Raw genomic sequence first — 15,078 nt, 5'->3', positions numbered from 1 at the left:
GTTTTAGGAGGTGGTGGTCAAGATGAATATATTTTAGAAGTGAAAGTCGAGATGTTATTTTTGGGGTACAAATGGATTTATTTTTGGGTACTGCTGAATTTGGAAGGGAAAATTTTGTGAAGAGATATGGATTTTGGGTTGAGGAAAAATGGATGATTTTGGAGCAAGGCAAGATGAATTTGTGGGAGAGAAAGATGGGTCTTGCTGGACAGAGAAGGATTTTTTTGAAGGGGAAAAGAAGCTGGTTTACAAAGAACTTTTCTTTGGTTGTTTTCAGGGAGGGAGCCAGCAGAGAGGGGTGGCCTATGACATTACCAGTCTGCACCAAATAGCTGGTATTTCAAAAAATAATTCTGGGGTAAGAAAACCCCTTTACATTTCCTTTTTAAAAAGTGTCTCATCCTGCCCCTTCTGCAAGTAACCCATGAAACTCCCTTAATACTGGCTTCATACACCTTGCCTCCTTTCAGTTCTTCAAATTGCTCAGTATTTCAGCACTGGTCAAAAGAGATCACCAATGATACTTTGCATCTGCCTGTTCAGCAGCCCTACAGATTCATGTCACTTTTTCTTCACAGATAGGGAGACTGAAAGTGTGAATTTTTAAAATTCTATAGCCTTATGGACAGAAGAACGTCATTATATATAGAAAAAACCCACTATCTGTTAGAGGGCATAATTGTTTTAACTCTTTTGGTTATGAAATCTATTCATCACACTTTATAAGATAAGTAAGTCACAAACTGATTAAAATAAAAATGCTAAGTGTTATATATTCAATTCTTGCTTTTTTACAGTACTCATTGGTAATTCCCATGGCATTTTTAACATTCTATTTTCATATGAAATATGTATTCTTTATTAGAGACAAAAGAACAAATTACTTCAGTAGTTCATTCTTAAGCTTTTGGTCGTAAGTCTCCTCAATGTTCTTCACAGCTATCTCCCGACGTCGCAGTGCATCATCAACAGCTTTATTTTTTTCTTCTTGAAGTTTCTGAGCACTGATATAATGAGAAATATACTGACACTGAGCAATTATATTTATGACATGCCAGAGTTTTCAGGAAGTTTTTTTTAATCACACAACATTTATGAAAGTCAAAAGTGTGATGGGTTAGCTTGGGGCAATTTAAAATTCTGATCAAATCTATCATCATGATTCGCTAAGAAAAATGAAAAGTAACACATACTAAGTTGTACTGTTAAAGACACAGACTGATCAACTGTATAAACAACCAGATTTGCAACTGCTGAAAACTGAAAGTATTACAGGAAGGATGTTGTTTAGTTCCTCAGTTTTAGAAAGGGTGCTCAGCTCACCACTCTATCAGCACCCTCTGCTGGCTAGACAAGAAAAGAACAGGAGTACTTGTGGCACCTTAGAGTCTCTAAGGTGCCACAAGTACTCCTGTTCTTTTTGCGGATACAGACTAACACGGCTGCTACTCTGAAACTAGACAAGAAAGTAACTTTTGTTAGTGGGGAAATAGCTTTCTTTTTTCTTGCCTACAAAAACACAAGATGCTAACTAGGGTGACCAGATGTCCCGATTTTATAGGGACAGTCCCAATTTTTGGGTCTTTTTCTTATATAGGCTCCTATTACCCCCCACTCCATCCCGATTTTTCACACTTGTTGTCTGGTCACGCTAATGCTAACGGATTAGAGAATATTGGAAAGCAGGCAAGAATTAGTTTTGGGGTTTTTTAATTACAGAAGAAAAACACATTTTATTAAATGTGCACTCCCAGTACGTATCATGGCAAAACCAACATTACAAATGTAAATTTGTCACTACAGTTGCCTTGTTGGTGCTGGGATTACATACTGCTTTTTACGTTAATGACTTCAAAGCAGAAGTCCAGTTCCTCAGTCTCTCTGAAGTAGTGCCAGGCTCTTTTGCTAAGAACAAAATAGGCCTCTTAGCACAGGACGCCCCTACTGCTAGATGCAGCTGCATGATATTACTCAAATGTAGCATAACATATTTAGAGATAAATAAAACAAATTTCAATTTCATAAAAATTGCAACATCTTGAGACATGCTTTCTACAAACAAAGCAACACCACAGGTAAATGCATGACTTAGAGCAGGGGTCTCAAACACGCGGCCCATGGAGTTATTTGCTGCAGCCCGCCAAGCCCCCTGCCTCCCCGCCAAGCTCCCCTCACCCGCTGCCCCCACTACCGCCCCAGTGCGCCGCGTCCCCGCTGCTCTGCCTACCTTCAGGTGCTTCTCTGTTTGGCGTCACTTAGCACTTTCTGGGGGGAGGGGAGGGAGAGCAGGGAGCCGTGCGCTCAGGGGAGGAGGCGGAGAAGAGACAGGACAGAGCGGGGATTTGGGGAAGGGATTGGAATAGAGGCAGTGAGTGGGCAGAGTTGGGGTAAGGACTTTGGGGAAGGGGTTGGAATGGGGCTGGGAAGAGGTAGGGCCTCATGGATGAGATGGAGTGGGGGCGGGGCCGGGAAGGGGTAGAGGGGGGCTTTTGTATCTTTATATGAAAAGGTGTCAGTGATGCGGCCCTCGGGCCAATGTACTAGTCCTCATGTGCCCCTAGTGGTGATTTGAGTTTGAGATCCCTGATCTAGAGTGACTCACAGTTCAAAACCTTCAATTCTTTGCTTCAGTTCTGCCTCTCTGGTTCTTATCATTTCAATATCTTTCAGCAGACTTTGTCTTTGTGTATAAACCTCCTTTGCTTCAATCTACAACAGAAAATATTACTTCTATTCATTTTATTTTTACACAAAAAAATGAGATTTAAATTAAAATAATTTCCAGTGAATTCATACAGAATGGCAACAGCAGCAAGACATAACAAGACACCAATGGTATAAAAATTAGAAACATAAATGCTACAGACCTCACTCCAGGAACTGGTTTGATCCTGACAAATATTTGCATAGCTTGCTGCTAGTAACAACTGATTTACACTAACCAGGAGCTAAGTCACCAGGGGCTGCTTCCTTTATTCTACTTTATTTAGGGTTAACACACTTGAAAGTTATTACTTGCTATCAAGTAACTTATCTTTTAGAATGCTGCACAGATTCAAAAGTCACAAAACAAAACAAAAAGATTTATTTATAACACATACAGAGTTACCACACCAAATACAAACTTTAGAATATACCAGAACTGCAAGAGAAAAAGCAAGTATAGGTAAACGTGGTTTTGCCCCTATCTTAACTAGATTAACAAAAAAGAATTAAAGAGACAAGGTAGGTGAGGTAATATCTTTTATTAGACCAACTTCTGTTCTTGAGAAAGAGAAGCTTTCAAGCTTACACAAAGCATTTGTCCAATAAAAGATATTACCTCACCCACCTTGTCTCGCTCATATGCTGGGACCAACACTGCATACAAAAAAATATATATATATAAGAAACTTTAAAAAACCCTGATAAATGTAGTTAACAGAGAAAATGCACTCTGTATTTAGTTTTAAAGCAAGAACTTTCTTCAAAATACTGGTTCCATTAGCAGCTACCTCCAATTCTACATTCTAGACTATCCAAACCAAACAATACCTTCTAAAAGAATCTTCCCTATGATCATAATGGCAATACCAGATGTCACATCTACAGCCCTATTCTTACTAATAAAAAAACCTCTCTGTAGTTCTTAGCTTTAAAAAGAAACAAATTATGTGCCTCTGCAGAAAGGCTAAGAGCATGAAGACTGAATGACCTTTTTATCCCAAAGGTGGTCCCATCAAATTTGCAAATCAGGTGCATTATACAAGTGTCGGAAGAGTTGGAACAGCCACTGTCTCTTGTTCCTGTGTTTTGGATAACTAGAGGAATTTGATCTCCGGCGCTTTTCCTAAAATTACATTCTTCTACTAAAAAGATCTACGTGATCATTTATCTGCAATACACAATCACTTAGCTCAGTGGAGCTGCTGGTCTCTTTGCTGGGACAACCAGCAAGTAAATGAAGTATGTACTTGGTCTCAAAGATCAAAAGCTGACAATAGCACCCACAATGGTTCACTTGACAAATCTGCTGATCCAGACCTTTTTTAATGACTGAATGAATTTCATGTTCATGAAAGTGGGAGTAACAGCATAAGGTAGGCAGATTTCATGCAAGTTTCTAAGGACATAACTATGAAGGAAATTAAGTTTTCACAGGGTGAGAGGCAAAGTTTTGTCATGGACCAGAAAAACAAAATACAGAAAAGAGGCATAAAATGGTTAATTTTCAACATAGCAGGAGGTCAAAAGCAGAGTGCTTCAAAAATCCATAGTAGGACCGGTGTTACTCAATATAAAAATTAATGTTCTGGAAAGAGAGGGAAACAGTAAGGTGGCAAAAATCTGTAGATGACACACAATTATTTTGTTTAGTAAAGAACAGAGCAGATCCAAGACAGCAACACGGTGGCAGGCAAAATTCTTTGTAATCAAGAGAAAAGTAATAAACATTGGGAAGAACAATCTGAACCACACATACACATTTTTGGATTCTAAATTAACAGTGGATTAAATTACCACTCTGGAAAAAGACCTACAAGTCATGGACTCTCACATCTGATCACTGCATGACAGTGGTCAAAAATACAAACAGCACCTTGGGTTATATTAAAAAGGATAACAAATACCGAATAGATTATAATGTAATTATATACATGAATGGTATGTCCACACCATGAATATTGTGTTCCAGTTTATTTATATTTTTTTCTATTTCAACTTCTAAAAAGAAAACTACAATAAGCAAAACAAAAAATCATAACATCCATAATAAAAAGAAAAGAAAAACCTATAAAGTAGCCATCTAGGACTGCCATTAAAAAAATCCTGAATACGCTGAAAGGAGAATAGGAATTCATACATATAACAATATCTGTATTATATTTCAGTCTTCTTCTGCAGCACTGCTGCTACTCCAATCAATTTACATATTTATACCATACTCATCACCATTGTCACTGAGAACCTGAAATCACTAAACATGCCAATCTGTGTGGTGCTTTCCTGATGTGGGACTAAGAAAGAACTATTGAACTCTTTTTCACTTATGACGCAGTAGGATCTGAATTGTAGTTCCTTCAAAGATCAAAGGGCAATTTCATTAACTAACTGAACCACTTAGCACTGGATCCAATTATTATTTTTAAACATTACCTCCTGTTGTTTTTGAAGTCTTTCAATAGCATTCTTTTCACGAGCAATCAGAGCCTCAGACTTGGCTTGGTTTGTCCTTTCAAACTCTCGACGCAAATCAGAAACTTCTTTCTGGCATTGTGCTTTCTCTTCTATTCTGATCTTTGCTATTTCAACTTCTTTGAAATGCTGTAACTGTTACATGTAAGAGAAGAACAAAGTAAATATTCCTCACTTGATCACAAAAAAAGAAACAAAATCCACTCTACCAGGTTAAATTTGATGTTCAGACATATGCACTTACTTGCAAATCGCTTGTTTACACTGTTGATCACTGTAGCATACTGAATTCACTTTGAGAAACTATACAGAAATGTCTAATTAAATGTGTTAATCTTTGTAGTCAATGTATGTAAACTTCTCTGTGATAAAAGTACCTTTGAAGATATATGATTGACATGTCTTACATATTTACACCTTCCATCTAGGATCTCAAAGCAGATTACAAATATAGATAATAGCACCCTTAGGCATAAGTAAGCTAAATATAGAGCACTGCACTAAAGGGGTTACCACTGCTCTCTGTGCTTAAGTTGTGTCATTTTTTTACTCACTCCTGTACATACAGAAGGAAACAGTTGGGAACAGAGCAAGAGATGAGGTAAGGCAGCTAATTAAATATCCCACTCTCCAACCTGATGTTCCATGACTGGCAAATAAAGAATACCACATTCCCTAATTCTTCTTCTGACTGGGTCTCCATTCTCGCCCCATTCCCAAAGAACCATGTTTGCCTGGTGGTGGGGCCAAAGGCAGAAGCAGGCCTGCCTTGAACTGCTCATGCCCACTGGAAGTCAGTCTTTTGGGCACGGAGCAGATGTGGGCCAGAGAAAGAGGAGTCATCCTCAGACAGGGAATTCTGAGCACTATTGGAAAACTGTGTGAATACAAACTCAGGGGTCTGTTTGAGTGTGTATGAGAAAGAGGGACCATTTCTGCCTAGGGAAGAGAAAGTGTGAGAGTGTACATATATGAGTGGGAGGGAAAGAAAATAAATGGGATTGTAAGGATGCATAAGAGAAAGTGAGAGAGAAAATGGATGAGAGAGTGCAAGTGAGAGAGAATGAATGGGAGTACTAAATGAAAGAGAATAGGGAAAATGTGAAAACAGAGGGAAGACAGAAGTTAGATAGGAAAAGAGCATAGCCTGAGACCTCGGACCAGGGAATTAGGGTCTATGCACAAACTTGTACTGAGTTAGTTAAACCACGTGCAACCCCAAGTGTGGAGACACTTAAAATTGTTTATAAATGGCTTATACTGGTTTAATTTACACTTTAAGGAATCAATTTAAACCAAATTGCTATAAGCCATTTCTAAACTGATTTATGATTGTCCACACAAAGGGTTGCACCAATTTAACTAAACCAATGCAAACGTTTCTACACAAAAACTTGCCCAAGCCTTTAATGACAGTAAAATCATGTCTATATTGGGGAATTATACACAAAAAATCCCCACTAGTGCTACCACTAACTCAGCTGATGTAAACAAGGAAGTTCTGATCTAGTTACCTCCCTAAAGAAAGATGATACAAGAAGTTTGCTTATATTGTATCCCTGTGTCTAACAGCAGTTCTCAAGGATCTGTTGTAGACATGTTGTCCAAAGGGATTTTTTGTTAAACTTGAGGTAATTATATTCAGGTTTTTATGGGTTATAACATAAAAAACAAAATGAATTATTATTTATTCTGACTGCCTTTTTATTTCACCATGACATTAAGATATGGCTGAACTTTGAAAGTTGATACTTTGCATATAGTGTTTAGCAAAAGAAGTGACTTTATAAAGGAAAGGGGGAAGTTTAAATTCTGATTAAAATCTGAGCCTGTTCAGCGGGCACATAGTTTTAGCACAACCTAATGAAGTCCCAGTCCTTTTGTAATATTTCACAGAGGACCCTATCTTAACACAACATCAGTGTTGCAACATTAACTTGACCATGCTCCACACATGTAATATTTTCCATTTCTGTTTTTCTTATTAAATGTGTACCATAATATCTACAGTATGGTAATTGTTTCCAAATCAATATTGTGGTAAGAAGCTTAACTTTTCCTAATACTTGATTTATTTATTTTATGTGACTTTTTTGCATTGAATTTTCTTGTTTTTAAGAAAAAGGGGACAGTGTTTAATAAAGATTGCATTTAGGTCCCAATTATGCTTTGAAGCTTGAACTTCAGTGAGGCTCATAGGAACAGAGAATGGTGAATTGCCTATTATTGCTGTTATTGTTTAGATTATATAAATTCAGTTTATTTTTAATACAATCTTAAAATTTGCAAAATATTGTAGACTGCAGACAAAAACTGCAAGAGATCCTAAAATCATGGGATCCACAATATTTTTCACATTTTATGATTTTTCTATTCTCCATGAAAAGGCAGTGCTGTTTTGGAGGCTTTTGCTATGTATTTTGGTGAGATATTTTCTGAGTCTCTCATGCAATTTATTTCATTTGCAGCCCCCATATCTAAAATGCTGAGAGGAGAGAATGTTAGGATACAATTAAAAGCAACTAAACAACAAAAGCCCTAAAATTAAGACTGCCCCCACAAAAATGTATTCATAGAAAAATTTCTAATGAAGTTTCTTTGTAATCATTCACAAACAAAACTGGACTTAGAATGAAAATACATGTTTAAAAAAGATAAGAAATGCTGACATTAAAGAATCATCATGTTTCCCATAACTCATACTTCCCTTTCTAATAGATTAAGGGTAGCACAGAAAAACATGTTGACTTATAACACTGAAATATAAAAAGAAGACTCGTAAATAGTAAGATTAAGAGCTTTGATAATTATAAATCTTTCAAAGTGTAGCTATGTATAGTGAATGAGTGCAGATGAGGTAACACTTAGGCCAAGGCTTTGGTGGCATAAGTGTGGTTTTGCCAATTCTTCTTTTACACAAAATTGCTAATCTCTTTAACATGTTATTGCTAACAAAGGTAACACATGGTGTTGTAAGTAGTAAGTAAACGAGACACAAACATGTAATGATAAATTAAAAAAAAAAAAAACTTTTCCTAGGAAGACCCAGGGCAGGGTGACACAAAAACAGAAACTGCAAAACCAGCAGGGAAAAATGCAGAAGTTGGGTAACTGAATCTTGTGCATGCGTAATTATGGGTTACTTAAAATCCAAAAGGCTGATGTGCTAAAAACTGACTGGATAAAGATTAAGTAATCTGCAATGTAGAAATGTATAAAAGACCTACGGGCCCATGTTCACTAACTGGAGAAACACCAGACCAGAAACTGAAGAATGGGACTGAAGAACCAGAAAAAGGGGTCAGAGAGGCGACGACTATCATAGAAGATGGCCCAGAATGTGGTCCCTTGGGCCCATTTACCAATTCTGTGTTCTCTGTTATTAGTCTGACACAAATGTACGTCTGGATACTATACATGACAACGATTCTGTCTGAAATTGTATAAATAAAGGGAAAAATTGACTAAGCCTAAATTGGGCGGATTTATGACTCAGTTTCCCAACTTTTACCTCCTACAGAGAACATGTAGTTTTTGCACATATAATAGATTGGCATGACTCATTTCTGATTCAAAATTATTAGAAGCATTACAAATTTGCAACGTAAAATGAACACTTCCCCATCCCTCATTTCCATGACAATTTATTTCTGGGTTATACCTTTTCAGACATTTCTGCTTGAAGCTGGTCCTCTATTTCTTTTCGATATTCAATGAGTTTCACTTCTAAAGACTCAAATTTCTGATGCTGGGGATAAATGTCTGCAAACTGTTCATCAATCAGCTGAAGTTTCTCAACTATATAAAGAATAATGCAATGTACCATCACACAGAAATATTACATTTAGTAATGCTGTTGCTCCTACCCAAGATTTTAGGGGTCCTTGTAGGTTTTAACTATTCATGCCTAGCTTCTACTGAAAAGCTACCAAGGAAGCAGTGAAAAGAAATGGTCACTTAAGACCTGAAAAGTGAGGACATACAACAACATGGTTGGAAACAAGCCACCTAGGTACTTTACAATATGGCACGCGGTCCAACTACACCTCTACCCGGATATAACACGACCCGATATAACACGGTAAATCAGAGCTCCGGGGGGGGGGGGCGGGGCTGCGTGCTCCAGTGGATCAAAGCAAGTTCAATATAACGCAGTTTCACCTATAACGCGGTAAGATTTTTTGGCTCCCAAGGACAGCGTTATATCGGGGTAGAGGTGTAATTGTTTATGTGCAAAAAGTTGGAGGTGATCTTTAAATAAAGCAATCAGGATAACTGGTTAGGATTGTAGCCAACTTCTCTCATTGTTCTCCCAAGTAAAGTGAGTGCCTGAGGAAAACTGGGCAAGAGGAGATAAAGGATCCTGAAACCAAATGGCACCTTCCTGCCCCACAACTGCTGCATATTACCCCCTGAGATGGAATCTCATCAGCTACTAATTCAGACATGAAGCTCTGATTTCAAAGAACAGGTGCCTGTAAATTATATTGTATAACTAACTTCAGTAACAACACATTCCAATGAATAAATCTACTAGACGGTTTTTAGTAATGCAATTACCAGTATGTTCAATTTCTGTCTTATGCTATGATTTTTGGCACTGGAAACAATTAATAAATTATATTATAATTAGAGCTGGGCAAAAACAATTTGCTTGTCCAACAAAAATTTTCAAGATCTCAAAAAATGTTCTTGTTCTGCATCAGGGCAAAACTTTAGAGATCTTTAGATTTTTTTTCATGAAAAAACAAGAGAAAGATATACATACATCAGAATAGCAAATGGCCCAGTGGTTAGGGCACTCACATGGGTTGTCGGAGATGTAGGGACTCACATCCCAGGTGAGTGCCCTTATTACTGAGCTATTGACTATTCTGAGGTGCAGGAGTTGGGTCTCTCATTTTCACCAGATGTTCCATCCTGGATCTCAGGAAATTTTCCTTAAAAAAATGATATGTTCCTGCAAAGAGTTTCATTTTCAATTAACTGGTATTTTCCACCTGCCCTCCCCCCCAAAAAAACAACAAACACACACACACAATTTAAAACTCCTAAATAACTCTAATAATAAATTTCCTTAAACTAAAAATTATTTAGGCATCTGCTCTTTGAGGTGTATAATACTAAAAATAATACATCTAGGATGGAAGTATGGATTTGTTTTCGTATCAGCTGAATACATAAGAAACTATTTGAACTGAAGACCCAAATCACAGCAAAACTTTTGTCTTACACTTTCCCTGCCTTATTTTAGAATACCAGAGAGGGATGCAATCCAGTGAGGGATGCAATCAGGCATGGGCAAGTGCTGAAAGGATACAGTATTGAGCTAGCTGAGGAAAAAGCCCCATTTACCAAGAGATTCTCTGTAAGGAGGTATTGAGATTGTCTGAGTTTCTGTGTTGCGACTTTCCTTACATAGGTGATGCTCTGTCAGCTCCATTAACATCTGTATAAGAAAACCTTAGAGATACAGTATGTTAGTTACTTTTCCCTTCCACAACAAACTGAAATTTGAAGGCAGAGATAACTCAAAGAAAAAACTAAACAGTGAGAGGATGAAATTATTGCCAAAGAACACAAGAAATCATTCAATAAAATCAATGTAAAAATTCTAACAAGTATATTAATAGCAAGCATGCTCGAGTCTCCCATAATCAGCATACCTAGACCATTCCTGCTACTTTTACCACCAAACTCGAGGGAGCAGATTACAATCATCACCAATACCTGAAATCAACAAGAGCTGCAGGTGTTTGGTGTTTCTGAAAATCAAGCCACTTTTTTTTTTAGGTGTCTAAATACAGATTTAGAAGCCTAACGTTGGGACCAGATGTGAAAATTGTGCCCTATATAAGCCACAGGCAAATAAAATGAAAGTTTATCTTGGTGCAAGCTTAAGTTCTTTCCAAGCTGTGCGGCTGCGCAGCAGGCGATCAAGGGCCGCGCAGGTGGGGAGAGGCGCCCCTCCCCCAGCCCAGCCTCGCCAGAGCTCCTGCAGCCAGGGAGAGGCGCCTCTCCCGGGGCCTGGTCCAGTCCCGCTGGAGCTGCCGCAGCAGGGGAGAGGCAACCCTCTCCCTAGCCTAGTCCCACTGGAGCTGCCCAGCCTAGCCTAGCCCTGCTGGAGCTGCCATGACTATGGCGAGGCGCCTCTCCCCCAGCCTAGCCGGAGCTGCAGCAGCTGGGGAGAGGCACCTCTCACCCGGCCCCGAGCTCCTGTGGCAAGAGAGGACGGGGGAATCTTCTCTCCCTGGGGCAGCCTGCACCCCAAACCCCTCATCCTCGGCCCCATCTCAGAGCCCACACCCCCAGCCGGAGCCCTCACCCCCCCTGCACTCCAACCCTCTGCCCCAGCTCTCAGCCCCCTCCTGCACCCCGAACCCCTCATCCCCAGCCCTGCCACACACCACCTCCATATTGGTGCACATAACAAAATTCATTCAGCACATGGACGTAAAAAATTAGAGGGAACACTAGTGCTGGCCCGTACACAGTATATGAATGCAATTGAATAGAAAATAATGCAGAACATCTGAATTCCCCAGCATTAGAATATAAAATATTATGGTCTTTGGAAGTTTTACATTCATCAGGATTTAAGGTTTTAATTTTTTTATTTATAATACTGGAATTTTTAATTTTTTTGCTTGGAGTTGAGGTTTAACATTTCATACATGCCACAAATTGGGAAAACCCCAATAGAAGCATAAGAGTCACTAAACTAAATAATCATAAATAACTTTTAAGAATCAAACATTTAATCAAATGTATTCAGTATCTAGGTATAATAAAACAAAGTGAGCTTCTATTGCTCATATGATATTATAAACTAAGCTATCAAGGAAAAGGGGAAATATTAGGGGAAGTGGATGACTCATTATATGCCTAATATGTAAATATAATGTCATACCTTTTTTGTTCTCTTTCTGAGCTCCTGAAGTCTGTATGGAGAAAAAGATAAGATTATTATTCTGTGTATTCAATCATAAATTATAATTGAAGTAAGAGTTACAGAATCAAAATCATTACCAATGACTTGTAAAGACTGGATTTTGGATGGATTCTAATTAGCTGCAGAAGATCTTGCATAGTAAACACCTTTTTAAAAAAGAAAGGCAAAAAAAAATAATCAAAATTTTAAGACCATTACAAGTAACTAACCTGTTTTTCTTTGCTGTGGTAAAGAGATCCACCTTGGATGTGCTACACTCGAGACAGATTTGATCCACCACTTTATCACACAAAGACCAGTTGTGGAACAGGGCTAAGGCTGTCTGGCTCCTATATGTGAGCTAACTGGCAGTCAGGGATATCTCTTGAGAGAATGCCCTTCCACAGCTCAAGAGCATTCCAATGAAGGAAGAAAGACTGTCTCATCAGACTTGTCAATGTAAAAGACTATATCCCAATTATCTGTTTGAATCAAGGCTACCTTTTAGAATACAAAGTTGCAGAACACTCACCATCTATACAACACTTGTAGTGTCAATGACACTACAGCCCAAGTATTCTGAGTGTGGAACCCCTTTATCTGGGCACTTAACAGCTATAATTTGGACTAGAAGTTTCAAACGAATATGGAACTCACAAGCCTTGAAACTACTAGGTGAACCCTTGGCTCTTCCTTTGCACAGAGGATTTTTAAAATTATATTGGAAGGATCAGTTAACAATTGCAAAGTCCTATATGAATATCATCTTTCACATCCCTTGCATAGTAAATTATAGAGCTCACCTTCTCCTTTTTTAATCCACTTTCTGGATAGAAAACAGAAAGTGAATATTCATAGCCACAACTGCGCAGGTGATCTGCCACCAGGCTGTTGGAAGCTCCAATTAACAATGAACTGCCTTCACTGGACACTGGTTGTGGCTGAAGTTCTCCACTTAAAATTGGATGCATCAGTTCATGGATTAGCTGGTTTCGGAGCTGCGTCTGGTGAAAACAGAAATTCAACAACAGAAAGAGAAAACTCTGGAATTTTTTTGCTTTCCTGAAGCCATACGGATTCAACATATTAAATTTAAAAGTCTGATGTAAAGAAACAAAAAGAAAAAAATTCTAATTTAAGGTTGGCTCTTATAGAATTTAGAAAATTGCTCAGGACACCAGGTCTATCATCCTCAACTATTTCTAAAGGTGCCTAGGGGTCTTTAACTTCTACGCCAATAATTATTAGAGATTGGGCTAAAATGACCTATTTATCCTCATCCAAAAGACATACATTTGTATCATCCTCAAAGCTCTGCAAGGATGCAATTTAAATTTCAAAATTGATGTTAATTGCTTTTCCCATCCCCCGCCTTCTCTTCCTGCTACTGCCTCGGGGTACGTCTACACTACAAGCGTTATAGTGGTACAACTGCTGTACTGCAACTATGCTAATGACTACAGCAACAGATGTGGTTTTTCCATCACTGTAGTAAGAGGCAGTAGCTAGGTCGATGGAAGAATTCTTCCATCGACCTAGCTGCGTCTACAGTGGGGGTTAGGTTGACCTAATTAGAGCGCACAGGGCATGAAATTTTTCCCAGCCCTGAGAGAGTTAGCGAGGTCAACCTACGTTTCAGGTGTAAGCCAGGCCTGACTGCTGCAATTACAGCTTATTTGAAAAATTCACTAGTCCTCTAAGTGACAGGCCAAGAAGTTGCTGAGAAGAGGGAAAAGGGAGCAGAGTGGTCTAGGCATTGCAGATAGGGGCGGGGGGGAACTAGGGAGCCACGCAACTGGACTATCTAGTTCTTTCTCACAGAGACAGGTAAATGGAGTAAAGATTATATGAATGCAGAAATGTTTGAGACTAGGAAAGATGGATGGTACAAGGTACAAAAGAGAAGTAGATGACAGAGAAAGAAATTGTGGAGAAAAGGAAAAAGAAACAGAAAATATAGGGAAAGTGAAAACACAAGGGAAAGAAAGAGACAAGGAAACAACATACACAAAATGTCGAGAAAAATACACTTGAGTCCTGATGGGACTCAAAAGATCTGAGTTCAACTTGCAGCTCTGCTTCCTCTGTGACCACTGGGCAAAGCACTTAAACTCATCATGCTTCAGTTGTCTCTCCATTACATGGGAATAATATTTCCTTTTCCCCCATCCCTTATCTGGTTATCTATTTAAAGTGCGTGCCCTCTGGGGCAGGTACTGTTTACTGTGTGCATGTACAGTGCTTAGCATAATAGAACCCTGATGTCCTCTGGGGCCACTAGGCACTACAATTATTATTGTGACTTATTACAGGGGAGAAAAAGTAGCTGGAGTGTTTGGAGCCCCTGCTACATCAGAAGCATTGCCCCCAACAGTCAGGCTTTACGAGGAACAGGTCCAATTTAGACACCATTTTGGCCATCCTCTTGTTGTTGGAGATATATCGCAAGTTCAAGAAGCCTCTGCACGTGGCATATGTCAATCTTAAGGCTGCATTTGATTCTGCTGACCGAGTCTAATTATGGAAGGCCTTGAAGGACATCGATGTCCCAACCACTCTGCAGGACTTGATTAGCGAGCTGCATAACGGAACCACTGCCCGTTTACGTCTTGGGAATCTGATGTTGGCACCTTTTAAATCAGTATCTGGTGTCAGGTAGGTCTGTGTCTTGGCCCCTGCACTCTTCTGTCAGGCAATGGATTTCATAATGCAGCATTCTGTCAGATCCATAGGAATTAAGACTGGCAATCTCTCGCACTCAGATCTTGATTTATGTGGATGATGTTCTAGTACAGAGCCCCGACAGGTTTCACGAGGCACTCCGTCCAGCAAATGGAGGAACTGGCTAAGAATGGCCTCCATGTTTCGCGGTCAAAGACAAAGCTGCAAAATCTAGGATCAAGTCCATCAGTGATGCCAATCTCTTTGAATAATGAAACTGTCAAATCAGTCTCCAGCTTTTGCTATTTGGG

General features: G+C 39.0%; 1 protein-coding gene across 1 annotated transcript in view; it reads right to left on the bottom strand.

Moving 5' to 3' along the window:
• The window catches only part of LOC112117524 (oral-facial-digital syndrome 1 protein), a 61,116-nt gene that overhangs the window by 44,035 nt on the left and 2,003 nt on the right, over positions 1 to 15,078 (bottom strand). The window contains exons 3-10 of the mRNA XM_024215487.3: positions 12,910 to 13,110; positions 12,205 to 12,273; positions 12,086 to 12,116; positions 10,531 to 10,638; positions 8,837 to 8,973; positions 5,137 to 5,310; positions 2,603 to 2,709; positions 885 to 1,004 (exon numbers count right to left, since the gene is read on the bottom strand). Of these exons, the coding sequence (XP_024071255.1) occupies positions 885 to 1,004; positions 2,603 to 2,709; positions 5,137 to 5,310; positions 8,837 to 8,973; positions 10,531 to 10,638; positions 12,086 to 12,116; positions 12,205 to 12,273; positions 12,910 to 13,110 (947 nt within the window). The remainder of the gene's footprint in view (positions 1 to 884; positions 1,005 to 2,602; positions 2,710 to 5,136; positions 5,311 to 8,836; positions 8,974 to 10,530; positions 10,639 to 12,085; positions 12,117 to 12,204; positions 12,274 to 12,909; positions 13,111 to 15,078) is intronic.

Source organism: Terrapene carolina, unplaced genomic scaffold (genome assembly GCF_002925995.2).
Source record: "Terrapene carolina triunguis isolate 2854851 unplaced genomic scaffold, T_m_triunguis-2.0 Scaffold22, whole genome shotgun sequence".
NCBI lineage: Eukaryota > Metazoa > Chordata > Testudines > Emydidae > Terrapene > Terrapene triunguis.
This window is presented reverse-complemented; position numbering and strand designations above follow the sequence as displayed.